We start from the raw sequence: 20,377 nt of genomic DNA on the forward strand, positions 1-20,377 counted from the left end.
CCGTTGGCTGGAAATGTATTATAGGGTCATTGAAGCATGGCTAAAGCTGTAATGCTGTATATCTCAAACAACACATTAAGTATCAGCATTAGAGAGAAGAGGAGGTAGTCAGGAATATTGACTATGTGGAGCCCAAAGCTATGTGAATTTACAGTATTCTCCATGTTCTTGCCTCTATCAATCAGGGAGCCACAAGAGATCTTTATTACTGGAATCAAACTGCAAACTCTGCACATGAAATTTCAATATGCCCACATGGTAATATCCTTCTTGGGGTCTAAAATACAAATGAAATAAAGACAAACAACAAAATGATGGTCCAGTTTTCCAACCATGGTCACATTGTCTTTTACAGTCCCTTGAATCATCTTCACTCGGAGCCTATCTATCACAAATGCTGAACCTCTAATGTCTATAATGAAATTGTAGAGCACTCATGAGCCCCATGAGCCCAACTTATGTGAGACTACCCTATGGTTTGGTCGGTTTATGGTCACAGTCATCAGAACATAGAAACATGCATGCCTCAGACACAACGCTTACCGCCCCTCCCTTAGCAGAGGAAAGTAATGATAAATCTAGGGATGTGTCAAAATCCATGGGTGTTGCATGGGAATACCCACTGCTATGCCCATTGAACACCTCCCTAATGCAAAGTAAGGCAACGCATCGATTGGCGCTTCTTTGCCTGACGCCCTATCTATTAGGCTATTCAAAGCCATACAAAATGGCTTTGCGTAGCCTCAGCGATATTGTTGCGCCACCGTTGCGTCATTAAAAGTGATGCAACAGTGGTGGAAGCCTCTCATAAATATGTCCTTAAATGACCATGCAACCCTGCTCTTGGAATATCTGAGGCTCAAGCACCTTGATTAATAACATCGACATAAGTAACGAAATCAGTAAGAATTAAATAATCTGTCTCCACGAAACATGGCAGCTATCTGAAACAATATGGGCATACCACCTTGAATTTTACTTACCAGCTGAACAATTTCATAAAGGTGAAATATCAGTTCTAATCCAGATAGCCTTGCCGACATATGTTGAAGAACTGGCAAGTGACATTGGTGCTCATATATTTGTAAAATTATCATTGCCCACTGAAATGTCCCGCAGTGGAAAGTCACTAATCCAGGGGCGTCTCCTCCATGAGGGCAGAGGACCATCGCCCCCACACCAGCAGCAACCACTGCAAATCCTTTCACAAGGAAGGGATAATAAACTTTGTTTATTATCCCTTCCTTATGAAAGGGGCGGGCCACATGCTGTGACAAGCAGAGAGGAGTGCTCTGTGCACTCCCTTCAAAGCGCATGTTTGTTTGGCCGGCCTGAGGCAGCTGGCCACAAACACACGCGCATAGGACTCTCTCCAGCCCAGCAGGATAGTTACTGGGCTGGAGAGTGCCTGCACAGGCTCCCAGTCTGCCTGGGAGCGCCCCGGCTGGGTGCTCCCAGCCAATCCTGACACTGCTTTGAGTAGCGTCAGGATTGGCCGGAGGGCAGGCTGGAAGCCTGTGCATGCAGGCAGAGGTAAGGAGCAGAGCGATTCTCCAGACTGTGGCGGCCCAGGTAAGTGTTTAAAAAAAGTTTTTTATTAATAATCACTCCCCCCGCATGCACGCCACCCCGCCCCCTCTAACACCGAGAGCCGCAACTGCACTAATCATCATAGGGTGCATCAATGTAAATATAACAATCAAAGAAAAGAACAACCACAGCCAAAGTCCTAAAAACCATCAAAGACCTAAGACAACAATATTGGGATGCCTTAACAGATAACTTTAACATGTTCCTTCTTGAATCAGCACTGCCAATGATTTGGCAGCAAGAAGAAGATGCTGCATGGGTGATACATGAGATCCCTGAGATCTCTCTCAGAAAAGTCAAGAAGGATCATGCAGGGAAAAGGTCTGCCACCTTGCTCAATCAACTAAGATTTAGAACGCTAAATGACAGCGGTGTCCTAGACAAGCCACCAGCTGTACATACATCATACAAAACAGTTCATCACTAATTGATTACACTTGGGTTTTGGCTCAGCACTACAACCAAGTGAGTTGTTTTCAAGTGATTACCAGACTAAATAGTGACACACAATGTTAGTCTGCTCTCTTTCTATGAATGTGTCCTGGTGGACCCTTGTAGAAACTATTGGCACTCAGGAAGAACTAGGTTGTCTGCATTGAATCAGTGGACCACTGGCATACCAGATGAAAGAAATGAGGAATTAAACTACTTCCTAAGGGCAGAATTACCTAACAGTGGCCAGTCTAACAAAGGAGCTAGTGATGCAATTTTGCAATCCCTTCAATTACTATATCTGCTCAAAGAACTACCTTCTCTTCATGCACCAGTGGTACTAAGAATTCTTAAGACTCCTGAGAAGGAGTCAGAGAGAATTCCCAAGCATTTACTTTTGACATATGAAAATGCAAGAAAGACATACTGATCAAAGATCTGGGAGCTCTGCAAATTGACCAAAGAAAAACAGATGTTGGTGCAGAAAATGTCAAAGGGGAATGTTTGAATGTGCAGCCATGCATGCATCCTGAGTCAATTATATTACAAACCTGTATTTTATAAATTCTGAAAGCTCAAATGACGAGATCTCGACCCTGCATTTGGTGTGCTAAGTGGGCACTCAGTCAGAATGGGAGGTAAATAAATACAACATAAAAAAAGTACAGTCAATAATTTCATCCCTCCGTTCGGCTGGCTGTTCTGGGACCTAATGGACTGTCTGCTAGTATATTCAAAGTTGCACAAGAAGAATGGTCCAGTCTTCTCTGCCTGCTGTTCAAGAAATGCATAATGACATCTGAGGTTCTGGACAATTGGAGGGGATCACTATAATACCCAATAAATAACAAACGCCCAACAAACCAGCCACCCAACTTTGGGCTAACAGCACTGCTTGATATAAATGGAAAATGATTTATGAAAGTTTAAAACTCAGAGTTAGAAGAATGGGCCAGAGCCAACTCACTTACACCTATTACACAGTCAGGATTTAGATAAGGCAGCAGCATGGAACATGGTCTGGTGATTCTTCCTTGATCGAAGCAGCAAGTGAAAAATGAGCACCCATTCTAGACGGCAGCCTGTATCAACTATACTACTGCCTTTAATAGAGTTGACAGCTCAAGGTTATGGCAGAAGTTCCATAATTGGGGCATACTGGCCACACTGTTGAGAGCCATTATGAGCTTAAATGTACAGACATGGGTGAGAGTCAAAGTCTCTGCCAATTGAGTGACCTCATGAAAGATCTGGACAAATCAAGGGCTGAAACAGGGCTGCATACTGGCCCCCGTTTTATTCAATCTTTACTTGCTCTATTTAAACAATGCCCTGACTACAGCAAAGACATTTCCACCTACGTTTGTGGGCTCTCATCTTCAGTTTTTACAATACACAGAAGACACAATTATATTTGACCATACTGCTGTTGGCCTGCAAAGATTGCTGAATGCTTTGTCTCTCTATTGCAATGTGAACAAGATTTCTATCAACATTTCAAAAACAAAAATAATCGTGTGTTGGAGGAAGAAAGTCAAGAAGACCAAATTTTCCCTGGGTCAGGTGAATATTCAGCAGGTATCTCAGCATGAAATGTCTCGACCTCTGCTTCAGTCAGCACAGTCCACAGCGATTGCAACCCCAGGCGATGTAAGGAATGTTGGCAGCCATGATTATTAGCTACCAAAAATTAATTAAACAAATGCGAGATCCCAACATAACTGCAACCTGCTGTGTTATTGATGCCAAATTAATTCCAACATTGTCATACGGGTCTCTAATATTCAAAGAACACCTAGGAATTGTGTGGGACAAGGCCCAGTATCTTTTCTATACAAGGTTATTTCAACTGCATGATTCCACCCCGTCATCTCAAATCCATCTAGAATTCAACCTAAGTAAACAAGTGATCATGGGGGGAAAGTAAGGTTCCTAAGTTACTATATTTAAACTCAAGGCAGACTCGCCTGGCTCGCTAAGGGCCAAGAAAAGCAGGACAGCAAACTCACATATGGATCATATGTGAATGATTCCATTAACAACATGGGCGACTGGGAAATCACCAACTGAAACCTTCCACCAAAACTGTGTGCCAAAATACTCGCCAAAAATGCAAGATTAAAGTTCGTGGAGGAAGATCATTATGAGCTGTGAACTAAGGCTAATGCTAAATTAAGTATCTCCCTTTAGCAGTCCAGTGGGTTGCCGTCACATCTATATAGCCACATGAGTTTAAAGTAGAAAATAGAACTAATTAGGTTAAGATGTGGTATAATACCTTTGAAGGCCTATAAATACAGATGACTGAAAGGGTCAGAGTCACCAAACTATTGACTACATAATTAAAAACTTGAATCACTGCTGCATGCAGTCTGCATTTGTAACAAACTGAAGGTCCTAGGGCCATTTTGACTAAAATCAGTATTTGACCTGCTAGGCATTAGACAACGCCAGCAAGCAATGGAAGTATGTCTAAGTAGTTCACACTTTGAGTTAACATCTAGAATTTTGAAATTCCTGAAGGACGCTTATAAAGTCATGAATGATAACGCCCTCCTTGTATAGAACTCCGAATTCAGTGCTCTATGCTTGTTTACAACAGTGGGTAGGAGGAAGGCTAGAAGGGCTCAAACCAATATTTTTGACTTTTATTGCATTTAAACATATCATGTCCTTATTGAACTTTTACAGTCCCCTGCAATTAATCTGGGTCTGATGATGGGCAAAATAATTGGTCATGTACGATGAAGGTTGCCCTGATCAGCATTATGCACTTTATACTCCCTTAAAAGAGCAGCTAATGGACCATTCTGCACATTGTTTTATGATTATAATGCTAAAATGAAGTGATTTTAAGGAAAAAGGTTTACTGATGTTTTATTTCAGGTTTGAAGCTTGTGATTTCTTGATTTCGGCAAAGTGTCTAATTTCCTTCCATCTATGTTATTTAAACATTTGGGTGCCTGAAATTAATTTTTTGACATCAACACTGCTCTTCTTTGTCATCCAACACTTCTTGAATATTTAGCACAAGATTAACATTATTTTTCTCAACCATTCAATTTTTGTATATGAAAAACTAGGGGACCTATTTAGATTTTGGCAATCAGGACACTCAAAATGTGAATACTACCTTGTAAGCTGTATTGCAAGAACATAGGCTATAAAATACCTTCTTGACCTCACCCTTTTTGCAGAGTCATGCCCAAACTTTTTGTCTCTTTCCTCCTATTTGTTCTAACCAGTTTTTGTTGTCTTCAGGACTCTGGGCACTGTACCACTGCTAACCAGTGCTAAAGTGCATGTGATCTCTGTCTAAATTGTATTGGTGATTGGATATCCATGATTGGCATATTTGATTTACTGGTAAGTCCCAAGTAAAGTGCACCAGAGGTGCCCAGGGCCTGTAAATCAAATGCTACTAGTGGGCCTGCAGCACTGATTGTGCCACCCACATGAGTAGTCCTAAAAACATGTCCCAGATCTGCCACTGAAGTGTCTGCAGTCTTGAACTGCTCATTCGACCTGGCAAGTGTACCCATTTGTCAGGCCCAAACTTTTCCTTTTTGTTTATATAAGGCACCCCTAAGGTAAGCCCTAGGTAGCCCCAAGTGCAGGGTACAGTGTATTTAAAAGGTAGGGCATGTACTGGTGTGTTTTACAGGTCCTAATAGTGAAACACTTCCGAATTCGGCTCTCAGTATTGCAATGCCTATCTCTTCCATAGGTCAACATGGGGGACCTCCTTTAAATAACTTTTAAATGTAGTTTCCCATTGGGAGCAGATAGAGATATGGAGTTTGGGGTCTCTGAACAAACAATTTAAAAATGCATCTTGTTTTAGAGTTGTTTTTTAGATTGTCTGTTTAAAAATGCCACTTTTAGAAAGTTTCGGTAAAACTGACAGTTGGGCTGTTTGTGAATTCCACCCAGACGGTGACACAAAGGGAGCTGGGGAGTGCCTGATGAGTCTCCTGGGCTAGAGTGGGGAGGGAGGAGCTGACACCCACACCTGAAAGAGCTGTGCCTGTCCTCACACACTGCAGACTCCACCACCCTGGTGTGTGTCTGGGGCAATGCCGTGGCAAAGCAGGATCTTGTGAACAACAGAGCCGTTCCTTTGAAGGTTGCCTACTTCAAAGGCAGAAATGAGTATAAGAAGTGGATCCAAAACCTCAGACTTTTAGATTACTTCTGGATCAAAAGGGAACCTCTTCCAAGGAGAAGAGCTGATGAGCTGGAGGAGGAGTACTGCTCTTTTACCTATGAGTGTGCTTTGCTGGGTTGGCCTGCAGTTGCTACTTCTACCTTGAAGAGGACAGAGACTGGACTTTGTTGTGTTTTCCTGCTTGTGAAGTGTCTCCAAGGACTTGGACTGAGCTTGCCCCCTGTTCTGAAGTCTCAGGGCCATCAAAGACCTCCTCTGCCAGCACCTGGGCCCTACTGCTGAGACTCCTACCCTGCCATGTGGTGCCCTATCCAGTCCCTGGGCCCTTGAAAGGAGAAGCTGGAGGAACCAAGGCTGAAATCCATGCACCAGAGCTGAGTGGGAGAAAAATCGCTGTAGCTCCTGCCTCGCTGCTGAAAAATCAAAGCACCAACTGCATCTCGGCTGGAAAATCAATGCAACACCGCTTGCAGCTGCTGAAATCAATGCATCACCCATGCAAAGCGGCTCTTCACCACTGTGCGGCAGCATTTCGCACGCATCATCGCTGGCCATCAAAACCACAGTGAATCTGCGACGCATCGCTCTTCTGTGGGAGAGCGAAACGACGCATCACCTACCCTACCGGAGAAGAATCAATTCATTGCTTACATTTCTAACACATTTTCACCTGGGCAGCTTTATTTGTGACGCATACCAGGTACTTTGTGCAAAAACAACGCATTCATTGATTTCTATGGAGTAAAGCTCTTTTTAATTTAAAAATTAATATCTTTTCTTGTGTATGTTAGATGTTTGTCGTGTTGGTCTTGTTTTACTCAGATAAATATTGGATATATTTCTAAGCCAGTGTGGAGTCCTTTTGTAATGTTTTCACTGTATTACTGTGTGTGTTGGCACAAATACTTTACACATTACCTCTGAGATAATCCCGGCTGCTCTTGCCAAGCTACGAAGGGGGTGAGCAGGGGTTGTCTGAGGAGTGTAACTTCCTTACCCTGACTAGAGGGAGGGTCCCTGCTTCGACAGAGTGCAAACTGACTGCCAACCAGAGATCCCATTTCTAACACACCAATGATGCAGCAGATGGGAAATCCACCACGTTTATGACAGACTAATATGTCCCCAAACTCGAGAATTATTGCAAACTTTGGGAAAGTGACTGTATTACAATTAAACATTTCCCTGCCTATTGCCCAGCTACCTGGTTCTTAGCCCCAAATTTAAAGAATTTAACTTTGACATTCGATCCTCCTGACATTGTACCCTTAAATTTATAAGCAGATGTTTTTCTCTGAACCTTCGCTTTTGTCCTCAACAAGCATTTAATAGATTTGACGGATTGTTCCACACTTTTGGCAATATCTATAGACTTGACTTGAGTGGGTGGGATCAAGATGTTGTAGCAAATGTTCTTGGATTTACTTATCAGTACAGCGCACCATGACCGATTCCTTAACTTACAACAATGGCACATGATTCACAATTACCAATGAGTACCCTTGGAGCCTTCACGTGGGCTTCTATAGGCTCATTAATAACTTGCTATCTGATATAAAAATAGTTTCTCCATTATAATATGAAGTGGGTTTTCAACCTCTCCTAGGCCTCAGGGATCTCGTCTTGAACCTTGCTAAAAGTATCTGCTCTTGATTAACCGGGAGGCAAATTTTCTAACAGGTTCTGGCCTTCCACCCACAGAAGCTGAACACAAACTTCTTTTTTGATGGCTCAAATATTTTCCCATTGATAGTTAGTATACACTTTTGAATAGCCGCATACCACAGTTAAAAATAATGCTCCTGGCTTTTGCATGACAGGGTGAGGTGGATATGCCAAACTGCGTATTAGAAGGGTGGAACAAGATATGTTGGCAGAGCAGTAGTGGGTGGGAAAAGTTGTAATAAAAATATGGTTGAAATGTTGAGTGAACACATGGTAACGTTCAAGCCTCCAAGGGGTACGGGCCACGTAAGCAGAGCGAGCGAGACACAGCACAGCGGGTACACCAGAACATGCGGGCTGATATCTGGTGGAGAACGGGACAAACAGCTGGATACTGGGCGCTTTTGGCGCTACTTGATTCAAGTGTTGAAATTAAAGAAGACAGCAATAGCAACTATTTAATTAGGTGCAGACAGACGCAATCCCACCTAAGTCTTTGCTCAATTAACAGTCAAAAGTTGAACCCTCTGACAATAGGACTGGGGTGGGGTGGAATGTACAGAAAGCGGATCCTCATGCGACAAATGGGCAGTTTGGCAGGGAAGTTCATACCAGAGTATAATGAGCAAATGCTAGGTTACAAAGTACAAGGTAAAACGCGTTGCGTTGATGTATAGAAAGTATAAAAGCTACTGCTCAGCGAGGCCTTCCGGGACCAGATACAAAAGTATTGTCCTCTGTCCCAGTCTGTGCACCGCCCCAAAACCATATGCAAAGCCAGACATTTGTAGTTTCGAACCAGCTTTTCATTATACTTCCTTCCACAATTAAATACTGTAAGAAAGACCACACCCTTGCACATTCACCTGCACACGTGTTAGAAAACTGTCCTTTCCAGGGACATCTTAAGGATTTTGGGGGCCCAGATCAAACTTATTATGCCCTCTTTAGCCAGGTCGCTGACTGCACAGACAAACTGGTCCAAGTTCTAAATGTGTTTACATTTAATATTCAGGGATAAGGACAATCTTTTTTCAGTATTGTAACAGCAGCAGCAGCTCAATAAATGTCAGCAATAGACTCAGACATCACCTATATTAAAAATAAATTAAAATAAATGAAAGAAAAACGGCATTTAAAACTATCTGTTTAAGATTTATTCAAGAGCATCAAGGCAAGGCGCTTTGCAGAACAGCTATCGGGGGCCCTGTGAAAGTCTGAGGCCCTGGTCCACAACCATTTTGCCCATTCCTTAAAACGTCTCTGACCTTTCCAACTCAAAGCAACTCTAACACATGCAATGCGCTGTCTGCTCTAGAAGAATGCTACAATCTGAACAAAAACAAACTAGAACAGCCACAACTACTTCAAACCAGGGGCTATATTTATCAGTCTTGCATGCAGTGAAAAGCAGCAAGCCACATTGCTGTGCTGCACGAAAAAGAAATGGCACGAATGTGCTGTAGTTACCACTATAAGGCTTATTCCTGTCCTTTCCTAGCACTGGCACACTCTTGGCTGCCTAGCACCAACGTAGGCACCCTAATGGCATGGTGCAATGCTGCCTGCATTGTAGGCAAAATAGTTTTTGCACAGGAAGGGACACCTTCATGTATAAAAACAATCCACAGAGGCATTTTCCTCTTTCTATGTGTGCTGCATAATGCAGCACACATAGAAAGAGGAAAAAACAAGGAAAAATAAAGACATATCTCCTTGTTATGCCTCGCCTGGGATGCATTGCATTTTGTGACATTCCCAGGTCTACCACGAATGGCAAATCTGGGAATGTGGAAAAATCCATGAGTGGATGTGTGGGAACACCCACACTTCAGCCACAGAACACCTCCCTTGTGCAGGGTAATGCAAGACAGAGATGTGTGCTGCTTGCGTTACTCTAGATTATCAAGCCATGCAGGGCCATGCAAGGTGGCTTTACAGGCTTGATAAATCTCACTTAGGTTTTGTGCCACCCTCATGCCCCCTTGAGTGGTGTAAGAGTGACACACAACCATGATAAATCTAGCCCCAAGTTTGTAGATGAGTACCATGACTGCAGAGAAAATGTGAACATTCACGTCCAGTGCCACAGAACAGAACCATCATTAAGCTGGGAATGATCCACAAGATAAACAGGTCATAACGTCTTCTATACTTATGTTAATTTGCACAACAGTACAAATCTGTTTACAGGCTGAGACCGGCTAAATAAGATATTGCTGCGGAGCGACAACCCTTGAAAGATAAGATTTAGAGGTGTGGGACCATGGAACCATGTTAAATCACAAAACATCTAACTGAGATTCTAGAAGGAGCTGTAACCTGCTGAATGTTTACCCCAACGTTTCACAGACAATGGACCTTACACCAAAGAGCAACTAGAGAAAACAGACCAAGAGAAATGCTGCTATGTGTCATTATTGCCCTGAATGATGTTTCGTTTTCCTCAGCCCTTCTGTACCCCTTTTCATTACTTGCTTTCCTGCAACCTCTGAGTGGCATATAGCAGCTTAAAGGTCACACACAGATAAATTAATACAATATACTAATTAACGAATAAAATAAATCACAAATGAGATAAGCAACTGTTCTTCTGGTCTACTTGTAAAAGTGGAAGTCCCACACCACCATGCTTCATTTTGTGTCTGAAGTTTCCCCAATTCTTTTCTGTTATTGATACTGGTTTCTGGGGACCCTAAGTATTAGGAGCCCTCAAACTGGATATTTTTGTTCTCCACTGTCGCCCTTCTAATGAGCACTGAGAATAGAGACCTTAAGTTGGTCTCCCTTGTAGGCTCAAAAGAGTGTCTTCCTATCTGTGCAGCAGGTTGCTGGTAGCAGTCTACCAGCCCGGGTAAACTGATGTGCAAAGGATTTTGGCAAATGTGGGTCCCATCCAAATTCATGTATTTATAGTTTTGAAAAAACGGAATTTCCATGAACATTATGCACAGTCATCATTGGCGTAATCGTTTGAGGAAATTAGCAAGAATGTGTACATTATAAACTGCACAAACTCTACTGGTGCAACTTTTGCTAGTGTAACTTGTATGCTTTTATTGTGCTATATTGGATTTGTGTTTCATACTTCTTACAAAACTCTGAAGTGCATTTGTAGATGGACTGCATGTTATTTAATGGGTGTGATTGCACAAAACAAAGTGGATTTCTTATTATGTTTGTTTTGATGCATTTGTGGCAGTAAAGCAGTTAAGCAAAATGAGTGAGGGCATTTAAGTTAAAATATATAAGGTACTAGAGCAAGAATGGAGAGGTGTTGTAATGCAGAGTCGCCTATCTTGGAAGATTTTTAATATTATGTGTGGATGGCAGAAGCCATGTATAGCTATTGTTGCGCCTGGGGTTGTGCCTCCCTTCCTTGGGAGTGAATTGATCCAGTTTCAGGGTAGGTCTGAGCCTAAGAGTCACGAAATCCATGCTGCCCTAGTGATGGAAGTGATTGTGTGTTAAGAAGGCGCATGAGTGCAAAAGAGCCTGGTGGTGGATGTGGACAAGGCTCACACACTAACAATCAACTAAAGCAGACCAAAGAAACCGATTTAACACTCATTTAAACCTCAGAAAGTCGTCATTTTAAACATATTCAATATTGGGAAAGCTGTCTGCAATTAATGAATCAAGTATCCCTAAGGGCTTCCTTACACCAGCTGCATCTGTCCAGCTGTGAAAACGTTCCCTGCCAGCCCATGCTATGTGTAAGCAAGAAAGAATATTGCGCCTGCCCTTGAGACCTTTAACCTTAATCAACTCTCACAGGAACACAGGCTGCTTTAAAAAATGCTTACCTTTTTGGGACGTGAACACATGGATGGTGGTCTTCTGTCCAATGCTGGCCAACACACATGTGTAAATAGCCAAATACAAGGGGTTGCAAATTGTGACCTCTGTAAACATTTATTAGGCAGGTCACTCTGCGACCCCTGCAACTGAATGTATTGCAACGTGGCCTTTTAGCACGTAGGTCGCTTCACAGAATAAAAGTCTTTGTGCAGATAAGCCATTTACATAAACTATTTGTACCTGCCTTTTCATACATCTAGCCCATAATTAAAAATGGATCAAGAGGCCACAAATGAGAGGCGTTTACACAATCAAAATAAAGAGCAGGGGGCAGAGCAAAGTGAGAGAGGGACACAAAGGAGGACAAAAAGCAACAAGAAATACAAAGGTGGGCCCATTTTTGGTAAAATCCTCTAGTACACATTACTGTGCTATCACACAATGTTACAAAGGAAAGACGTCTTGTGGACAGTGCTGCACAAGCTCCAAGTTTTACCTTTTTTCCTATCTGGAAAATAAAAATTTCCTTCTGGTTTATGAACGGAGTTTGCAACATGGTGGATGAGTGCTGCCTACAAAGGAAAATCTGATCCCCACTTCTTCCTTTCTGCTACTGCATGAAGGACTCTGAGAGATGCTATCCCAGACTCCTTCCTGAAAGCACAAACTCTGCCTCAACCATATTCTATTATCTTTTGCTATTATGCAATGCGGATACTATTGGCAGTGGGTAACCGTCCTGACCAGGTCTGGTACTATATGCTTCAGCTATCCAGGAGCTCACTGATCATTTTTTAGGCTTCTTTGAATGTGGCCAGTCACCCTACACCATGTGTAGCGATGAAGGTTTCCCACTTGTTCATGGCTCGGACTAACCTTCTGTCAACATCAGGACAGTGCTTACTCTACTGGCGACGTAAGGCAAAAAGCCAATCCTTATGTAATGTAATAATACATGCATTATGTGTTAAAACAGTATGTTAACCTTTTGCTTTGTAGAGATTCATCTTGAAACATCATTAATGCTGTTTGCAATGTATTGCTCATTTTCAAGGCTTTGCTGCAGGATTACAGGGTGTGGTTAGGGTGTGGTCCCTGTTCTGAGCCTTTCTAGAATCCTTTCCTGCAGTCTGGCTGGGTGTGGCACGTGGGCGGGGCCTGGGTCTATTTAAGGGACCCAGCCCAGCTCCACGTGCTCACTATTCAGCGGTCCCGGTGCAGAGCAGCAGCATTTTCCTGAGCTCCTGTTCCGGAGGCCTACATAGGATTTCCAGGCCCTGTCCTCATTTCCTTGGTGATCTTCAAGCAGGGCGGTAAGGCGGAGGCCGGGTTAGGCCCCGACTCCGTTTTCAGAAATACTCAAGTTTTGGGCCTTTTGGTGAAATCGCGTGTGCAATGTTTTTTCTTGGCAATTAACCCTAGCAGCTCAGATCGGCAGAGTGTGCAATTGTATCTTGCCATTTAAACCTTGCTGGTTGAATCGGCAGCAGTGTGCGCGATTCATTCTTGGCAATTAACCCTTGCAGCTCAGATCGGCAGAGTGTGCAATCGTATCTTGGCATTTAAACCTTGATGGTTGAATCGGCAGCAGTGTGCGCAATTCATTCTTGGCAATTAACCCTTGCAGCTCAGATCGGCAGAGTGCGCTATCATTTCATGGCATTTGAACCTTGATGTACGAATCGGCAACAGTGTGCGCAATTCATTCTTGGCATTTAACTATAGCAGTACAGATCGTCAGAGTGCGCGATCATTTCATGGAATTTGAACCTTGATGTACGAATCGGCAACAGTGTGCGCGATTCATTCTTGGCATTTAACTATAGCAGTACAGATCGGCAGAGTGCGCCATCATTTCATGGCATTTGAACCTTCATGTACGAATCGGCAACAGTGTGCGCAATTCATTCTTGGCATTTAACTATAGCAGTACAGATCGGCAGAGTGCGCAATCATTTCATGGCATTTGAACCTTGATGTACGGATCGGCAACTATGTGCGCGATTCATTCTTGGCATTTAACTATTGCAGTACAGTTCAGCAGAGTGCGCGATCATTTCATGACATTTGAACCTTGATGTACGAATCGACAGCAGTGTGCGCGATTCAGTCTTGACATTTAACTCTTGCAGTAAAGATCGGCAGAGTGCGCGATCATTTCATGGCATTTAACTCTTGCAGTACAGATCGAACAGAGTGTTATTCCATGTTCAGAGTATTCTTGAAACCCAGATTCAATAGAGTGTTATCCAATGTTCATAGTATTCTTGAAACCCAGATTCAACAGAGTTTTATTAAATGTTCACAGTATTCTTGAATCCCAGATTCAACAGTGTTATTCAATGTTCATAGTATTCTTGAAACCCAGATCCAACAGAGTGCTATTCAGTGTTCAGAGCATAAGATGTTATTTTAAAAACGCTCATATGAAAGTTTGCATAGTCCTTCTTTATTTTCCAGGTATCCAGAGTAAATAAGGTCTTGAATAAGAAAGCTCTTGATCATTCATGTTATCAGTATATAAATATTAGGAACAAAGTTTATGAAAGTCAATGTGAATAATCTTGCTATTGTGTTCTTAACTTTTGCTTCCACAGGCCTCCTTCCCCGCTGTTCCCAACCTAAAACCCCATCCCCGACTTGGCCATTCTTTAACTCCGTGCTATAATAGCTAGTAGAGTTTGGAGCAGCCAAGAGGTGGACATATTGGGAACAGGCGCAAGCCCCAAGGAACCGGTCTCCCTGACACCTTCAGGTTTGCAGACCTGCTACTACTACCTGGCCTGTGCGAAACCCCCAGCCAGACCACAGAAATCATAAACTGACTCAGCACCTTGAAGCAGGCTCTGATCCTCCCCATGAGTATGACGGAGGCTTCCTAAAGAAATAACCTAAAACCTGATGACTGTTGCAAACAACCAGAAAGTCGTAATACCCCTCATAAGATAAGATAAGATGCACACACAAACTCCAAGTCACTGCTCTTGTTCTTTGCAGATACCTTCAATATTGTTATTAGATTACCTGATGTTCAATGTTATCTATTGATTATAGATGTTTATTACCCTGACAGTGGTTCGGTAAACTTAGAGCGTCACAAATATTACATAAAGTGTGCGGCCAGCGGTGGGCCTAGGTGCATTACTGTGTAGTGCTGATATCGTATGCTTTAATTCATTTCCAACTTCTACTTTAGATCATCTCTCTCACTATGAGATTACCAGTTAAAAGTTTTATTACTTTGTTACATTTATGTATTGTCTTTTGCGTGTGCTAGATTTTATGGTTACTGTTTGTACTGTAGGTATATGTAATATGATTATTAGAGGTGTCATGCAATGCACAATGTTGGGTGGAGATTCATGTTTTGCAAGTTTGATAATGTGCTGCATAGTACCAAGGTTTTCGCAACACACTTCCCTTAAAATGACTGCTTGCTCACCTCCTAGAGGGCCAAGAAGTTTTAGGAAAGGCTCACTTTCTGTTGGTACTTGGGGCCTTATTTACTAGGAAATGGTGCAGCTTGGTACCGCCAGCAATTTTGCTGCGCTGAGCTGGATCATTTCCAGAACGCAGGGATGCGCCATATTTACAAGAATATGGCACATCCCTGTGTTCTCCACTGCACCAGCACTAATATCCCTGCCTAGCGCCAACGCAGGCACCTTTGCACCATAGTGCAAGGGTGCCTGAGTTGCAGGTAATGATTGTTTATGTGCAGGAAGGTGCCCCTTCCTGCACATAAGCAATCATTAATAGCGTTTTGCTCTTTCTAAGTGTGCTGGGTTGACGTTAGTTTTTAGCACTGCCTCAGCTTCACGATATCTCATAAATCTGGAAAATGCAATGGGTGTTGCAGTGGAACGCCCACAGCAACACCCATTGCAAGACCCTATCACAGAGAGTGATGCATGTAAATGGGCCGTACTTACAAGGCGGCATTAATCCACAAAAAGTAGTTTAATGCAGCGTTGTAAATATGGAAAAGGGCACAGGGCCACTGGAGCGTCGCTAAAAGTGACCCTCCGGTGGCTCTAGGGGCTTGTAAATGAGTCCCTTAGCATCTTGAGCATTGAATATCAGAGACCATCACTGTTGTTTCTTTATGAGAGCTATAACTTGCCTGTGATTGTGTGTCCCACAATACCAGTCTTCCACAATTACACAGTGCAACTCAAGTATTCCACATTTTATTTCAGAATTCTACAAATGTTTTAGTCAAACGTCAAGTATTAATTCATGACAGTGAAGAAACCAAAACACGTGGAAACACATCTGCATTTGTAGACTCTCATTATTATTAGAGATATATATCTTTGGTTCAAACGCCATAGTTACAATGATATTGTATTTAGATGAGGACAATATTCTCAGACTTTTCTTGGAGCCATGAATGTTAGAAGTAGGAATCTTTCTGTGGAAATATCTCTGTCTAGAGCATAGGAATGGGCTTCTAGAATTAAAAGGGTTGTGCAGTGATTTTTTTGCCTTCCAAAAAACATCTAAAATCGAAAAAACTTACTTCTTTCTCTTATTTTAACTAGAGAGGATGGAGGGAATCAATGTTTTTTTCTGCTCAGTCTCATACTACGCTTTATCAAGATATCATTGTCCAAGACACGTTATATTTTCTTTTTACGAAATTTAATTTTCATATCAACTGTGTTATTTCTTGCCCTAACTTACTCCCAAAACATCAAATATTAAGTAGTGGGATGGATGATGGGAGACCTTTGTTTTTTTGTTTCGAGAGGTCTACTTTTTTAAGTTGATGTAACAAACTATTTTGGACTTTGGGTCAATACTATTCGAAAACCAGTTACTAGCTATGAGATTTGTAGCCACATAGCTAATATTTGCCTTAACTATTTCTCTTTTTACTGAGCTTGCTGAAACCCAGAGTTTCTAAAACCTAGCGCCTTGACCTTGAGAGACCATTCAAAGTGGGCATTTTCAAACTCTGATCCACACCCTTTTTGCACTCTGGAATGGGTCTTAGATTTACATTAGCACAGGGGTGGTGTAAATTCCCTTCCAAGGTGCAAAGAGTAGAAACTAATCACTCCTAGATTTGCAGGAGGTAGGGAAAAGGTTTTCTTTGTACAGGGGATCCTATTCATTATGTGCAGAGTTCACTGCTATAGAGTATTCCGATCAGCGTGCATAGGTGTTTGTGTGGAAGTTCACATGACCTACGCAGGAAGACGCCTGGAAAAATACACCTGGAGCGGCTTTCCAGGTGTACTTGTGGCAATACGTGCGAATAGAGAAAAGTAAGAGAAAGAAAAATACCTTCAGACGGAGGTGGAGCTCTCTGCCCCTGTTTTTCTTACTTTTATGTGCATCTGGCCCAATGTTTAGCATTGGGTGAGGGTCATAATTCAGTTCTAGTACAAGGATCTTCTTTACAAGGTTATGAACCCCTAATGTTGGTATTCATTGTACGTTTTAATGAGGGGGAGGGCAGGCACAACAGCTTTTAAAATCAACTTAGTAATTAGGAGGTGTATATTTCATTGGGATCAGTTTTAGATCACGGGGAAAAGGGAGATTACGATCAGGCAGTTTGCACTGGGCCTTCCTTAGTAGGTTTCACGGTGGTCAAAAGGGAGGAGAAAATGCAGATACCACTCTTTATTGGATTCCTTAAATTAAATATTTAAATGCAAGCAACAGAGCTTTGAAAAGAGAGAGATGAACATTTTGGAATTCTCTGTGAGACATTGAATACTTATGTTCTCGTTCTGTTTAGCATTTGTTTAGTCATTCAGAGGCAGTTAGGGATTTTCACGGCTGGTGGTGATCATTTAATGATTACTTAACAACATTTGTGATTTAAAGGGGTGTGGAGTAACCAGGCGTCTCCTTTGAACCTCTGCTTTAGCCACCACTACTATGAACGCCCAGTGCCTCCTCTGCCTACCTACCTATATATGTGTCCTACCTCTGAAAACGTCCCAACCACATAATCATATTCCAACTCTTGATATGGGCAATACCACCAACCTTTAAATGTTCCAGTGTGAAGATGACAGGATCTGAGAAGTTGGTCCTTTTGTCACTGGTTATCTGGCTGCTGACTACTCGAGAGTTTACTTGGATATCACGAAGAGTTTCTAGGGAGTCTGTGTTGTTGCCTTTGAAAAAACTCCCATTCAAGATAAGATTCATGTCCGTGAATGATATAAACACCACACCAGGGGAGACTGAAACATGAGAATGAGACGAAAAATAAAAAACATATCAAACAGAAGAGAACCATGTAAAAAAAAGCCGGGAGTGGCTAAATGTCAAAATCACTAATACCACTAACTCATGCAAATATCACATCCCAAAGTAGAGATTGACCAGTAGTGTCCTTGTTATGCACAATATATAATCATCAGACATTTTTTTCATAAACAGACAACCCAGTAACAAAAGGAACATCTACAAATGAATGTGTTTCTGTGAAAATGCATATATGGGATGGTTAAAAGCAATATAGAATATGTTTGTCAATAAAGGAATCGTTCCAAACAAGTAATGTGCAGTACTCACAGATGAGTAAACTCAAACAAAGGAAGGGGAACAATAGTTCACACGTTAAAATGCTTTTATATGACAAATATTTTGATTGTTTGAGTGAGTATGCTGCCATCAGAGATGACTGATTGGAATTTCTATAGAATCCCAACTGACGTAAATGCCCCAATGCTGCAACAATTTAGGAAAGAGTTTAGAACTCATCTCTTTAAACAACACAACAACACATTGCATTAACGTTCCCAAACCAGCTTCATCTCCTATTACTGAATGTATGTACATACATACTTACATACATTAATACATACATACATATATAAACATAGTGGTGTGCAATAATTACTGCACAATCTAGAAACTAGATCCACTCCTTGGCAGGAGATTATATTTGCATCACCACACAGTTGCAAAATTATCTTCAAACTAAGCATCCCTCGTGTCATGACTTGCAAGATCTATTGATAGTCAAGACCATCAGTTGAAAACAGAATTCTTATGATCTGCAGCACCTCTGGACCTGCAGGACCTAGAGTGGGTATTCTAAACTCTACAGTATTGGTATTTTCATAGCATTTCCTGTGATTTGTGGGTGGTCATTTTTATCTTTTATGTAATGCGTCACACTCTTGGCAAGATCATGAAGCATTCTTATTTGCATCAGACTCAACATATTTAAGGTCAACTTAACAAAACGTCTGTATTTTGTTAATCAACATTTATTGCTATAATATTTTGCCTGGCAAAGCCTGTGCTTCCTAGTCAGTCTCTCAATTTACTTCTGTTTGTACTCGCATCTTTTCTGATAATCAACTTTTTAATCCTTTGTGGCTTCATATTTCCATCTTGCTTGTTTCACTTGCATCCTTCATCTTTTGTAGTCTTGCTAGCTTAGCTTTTCTTCTTTTCCTGGTCAGTTTGTGCTTCTCTTTTTAGAGCATGCAGCATAGACACACATAATCTGTGTTGACGGTGTGCCACGTTCTTGTGTTGTTTTATGATTTTTGATCCGTGGTCCTGAGTATGAGTTTTTGGTCAAGGATGTGTTATTTACCATGTGTGATACATAGCTCATATTTTAAGTTTTGTTCTCGAAAATTATGAATTGCCCACAGAAGTGTTGATTCATCAGAGTCAATGCTGTGTTGGCAGCAGTCGTGCTCCACTACCCAGGAGACTTGGTAACTGATCAGTGGCAGTCTTGTGTTACAGGTAGGGTATCCAGGTTTCAGTTTCAACCAATTATCACAGTTAAAAACTCACTGGATCAAAAGAAAATTCTCAGTTGGAACTGAAAGCCACCAATGTTTCGCCACTAGATGATCTCAAATTTCTAATAGATCAATAATTTCAGTGTTGTGTCGAAAAATGGCCTAGATGTATGCTTCGAAAACAGCTCTTTGCTTTAGAAATGGCACTGATTCGCCTACTAAGCTAATGTGAAGATGTGTGCTGGGGGGTGATGCCTGAATCCCTCGGGCGCTTTGAGTGTCTTGTGGATGCCTGGGGAGAGCAGTTGCTGTTACTATGGAGCAGATCGTAGCTGCAGTAGCTGGAAGGTTTGTTGACCCGCTGTAAGTGCTAACCCGTGACTGGGCTCACAGGCCAGTCAGCAGTGCACCCCTCAACATTTCAAATTACTACTGTTACCATCTAAAGCCAGAGGGGAGCAACGTAATGTCAGTAAGTGAAGGAGGCCAGGATGGGAAAAAAATAATTTCCTTTAAAGACTCCCACCTGCAGATTGGAAACCTTTGCATAGCCTTAATTTTACCCAACTTCTGCTGAAGTCTTCCTGGCAATAATCTTGCTAGATGGAAATTGCAGGGAGGAGTGTATAACTGAGACGACACGTTGGTAAATACAGTCTACATAATGGAAATTCGTTTTTACCATCCTACATTACAATCAGGAGCTATGTGAGGGAAGCAGCCTAAACCACGACTCCTTAACAACGAGGGTCATTATCCACGAAAGCGGAACAACACTTTTGTGAACAATGACCTTGTTTTCCTTTGCCTTAACCACGCATGTCTGGAACAACAACATGCGTGGTTAAGGCAGAGGAAGACAGACTCCGGATCGGAGAGGACGCGGTCAGGTAACTGGGGCTGGGGCAGTGTTGGGGGGTAGTTTTAGGGGTGGGGGTGGTAGTTTTAGTTCATAAGGGCAGGGGTGGGGGGTCAGGGTAGTTTGATT

The 20,377-nt window shown here is 42.1% G+C and overlaps 1 protein-coding gene across 1 annotated transcript in view; it reads right to left on the reverse strand.

Annotated features, from left to right (window-relative positions):
- The window catches only part of ADGRE1 (adhesion G protein-coupled receptor E1), a 675,746-nt gene that overhangs the window by 70,408 nt on the left and 584,961 nt on the right, over nucleotides 1-20,377 (reverse strand). The window contains exon 18 of the mRNA XM_069219187.1: nucleotides 17,663-17,862. Coding sequence (XP_069075288.1) covers nucleotides 17,663-17,862 — 200 coding nt within the window. The remainder of the gene's footprint in view (nucleotides 1-17,662; nucleotides 17,863-20,377) is intronic.

This window comes from Pleurodeles waltl, chromosome 2_2 (genome assembly GCF_031143425.1).
Source record: "Pleurodeles waltl isolate 20211129_DDA chromosome 2_2, aPleWal1.hap1.20221129, whole genome shotgun sequence".
NCBI lineage: Eukaryota > Metazoa > Chordata > Amphibia > Caudata > Salamandridae > Pleurodeles > Pleurodeles waltl.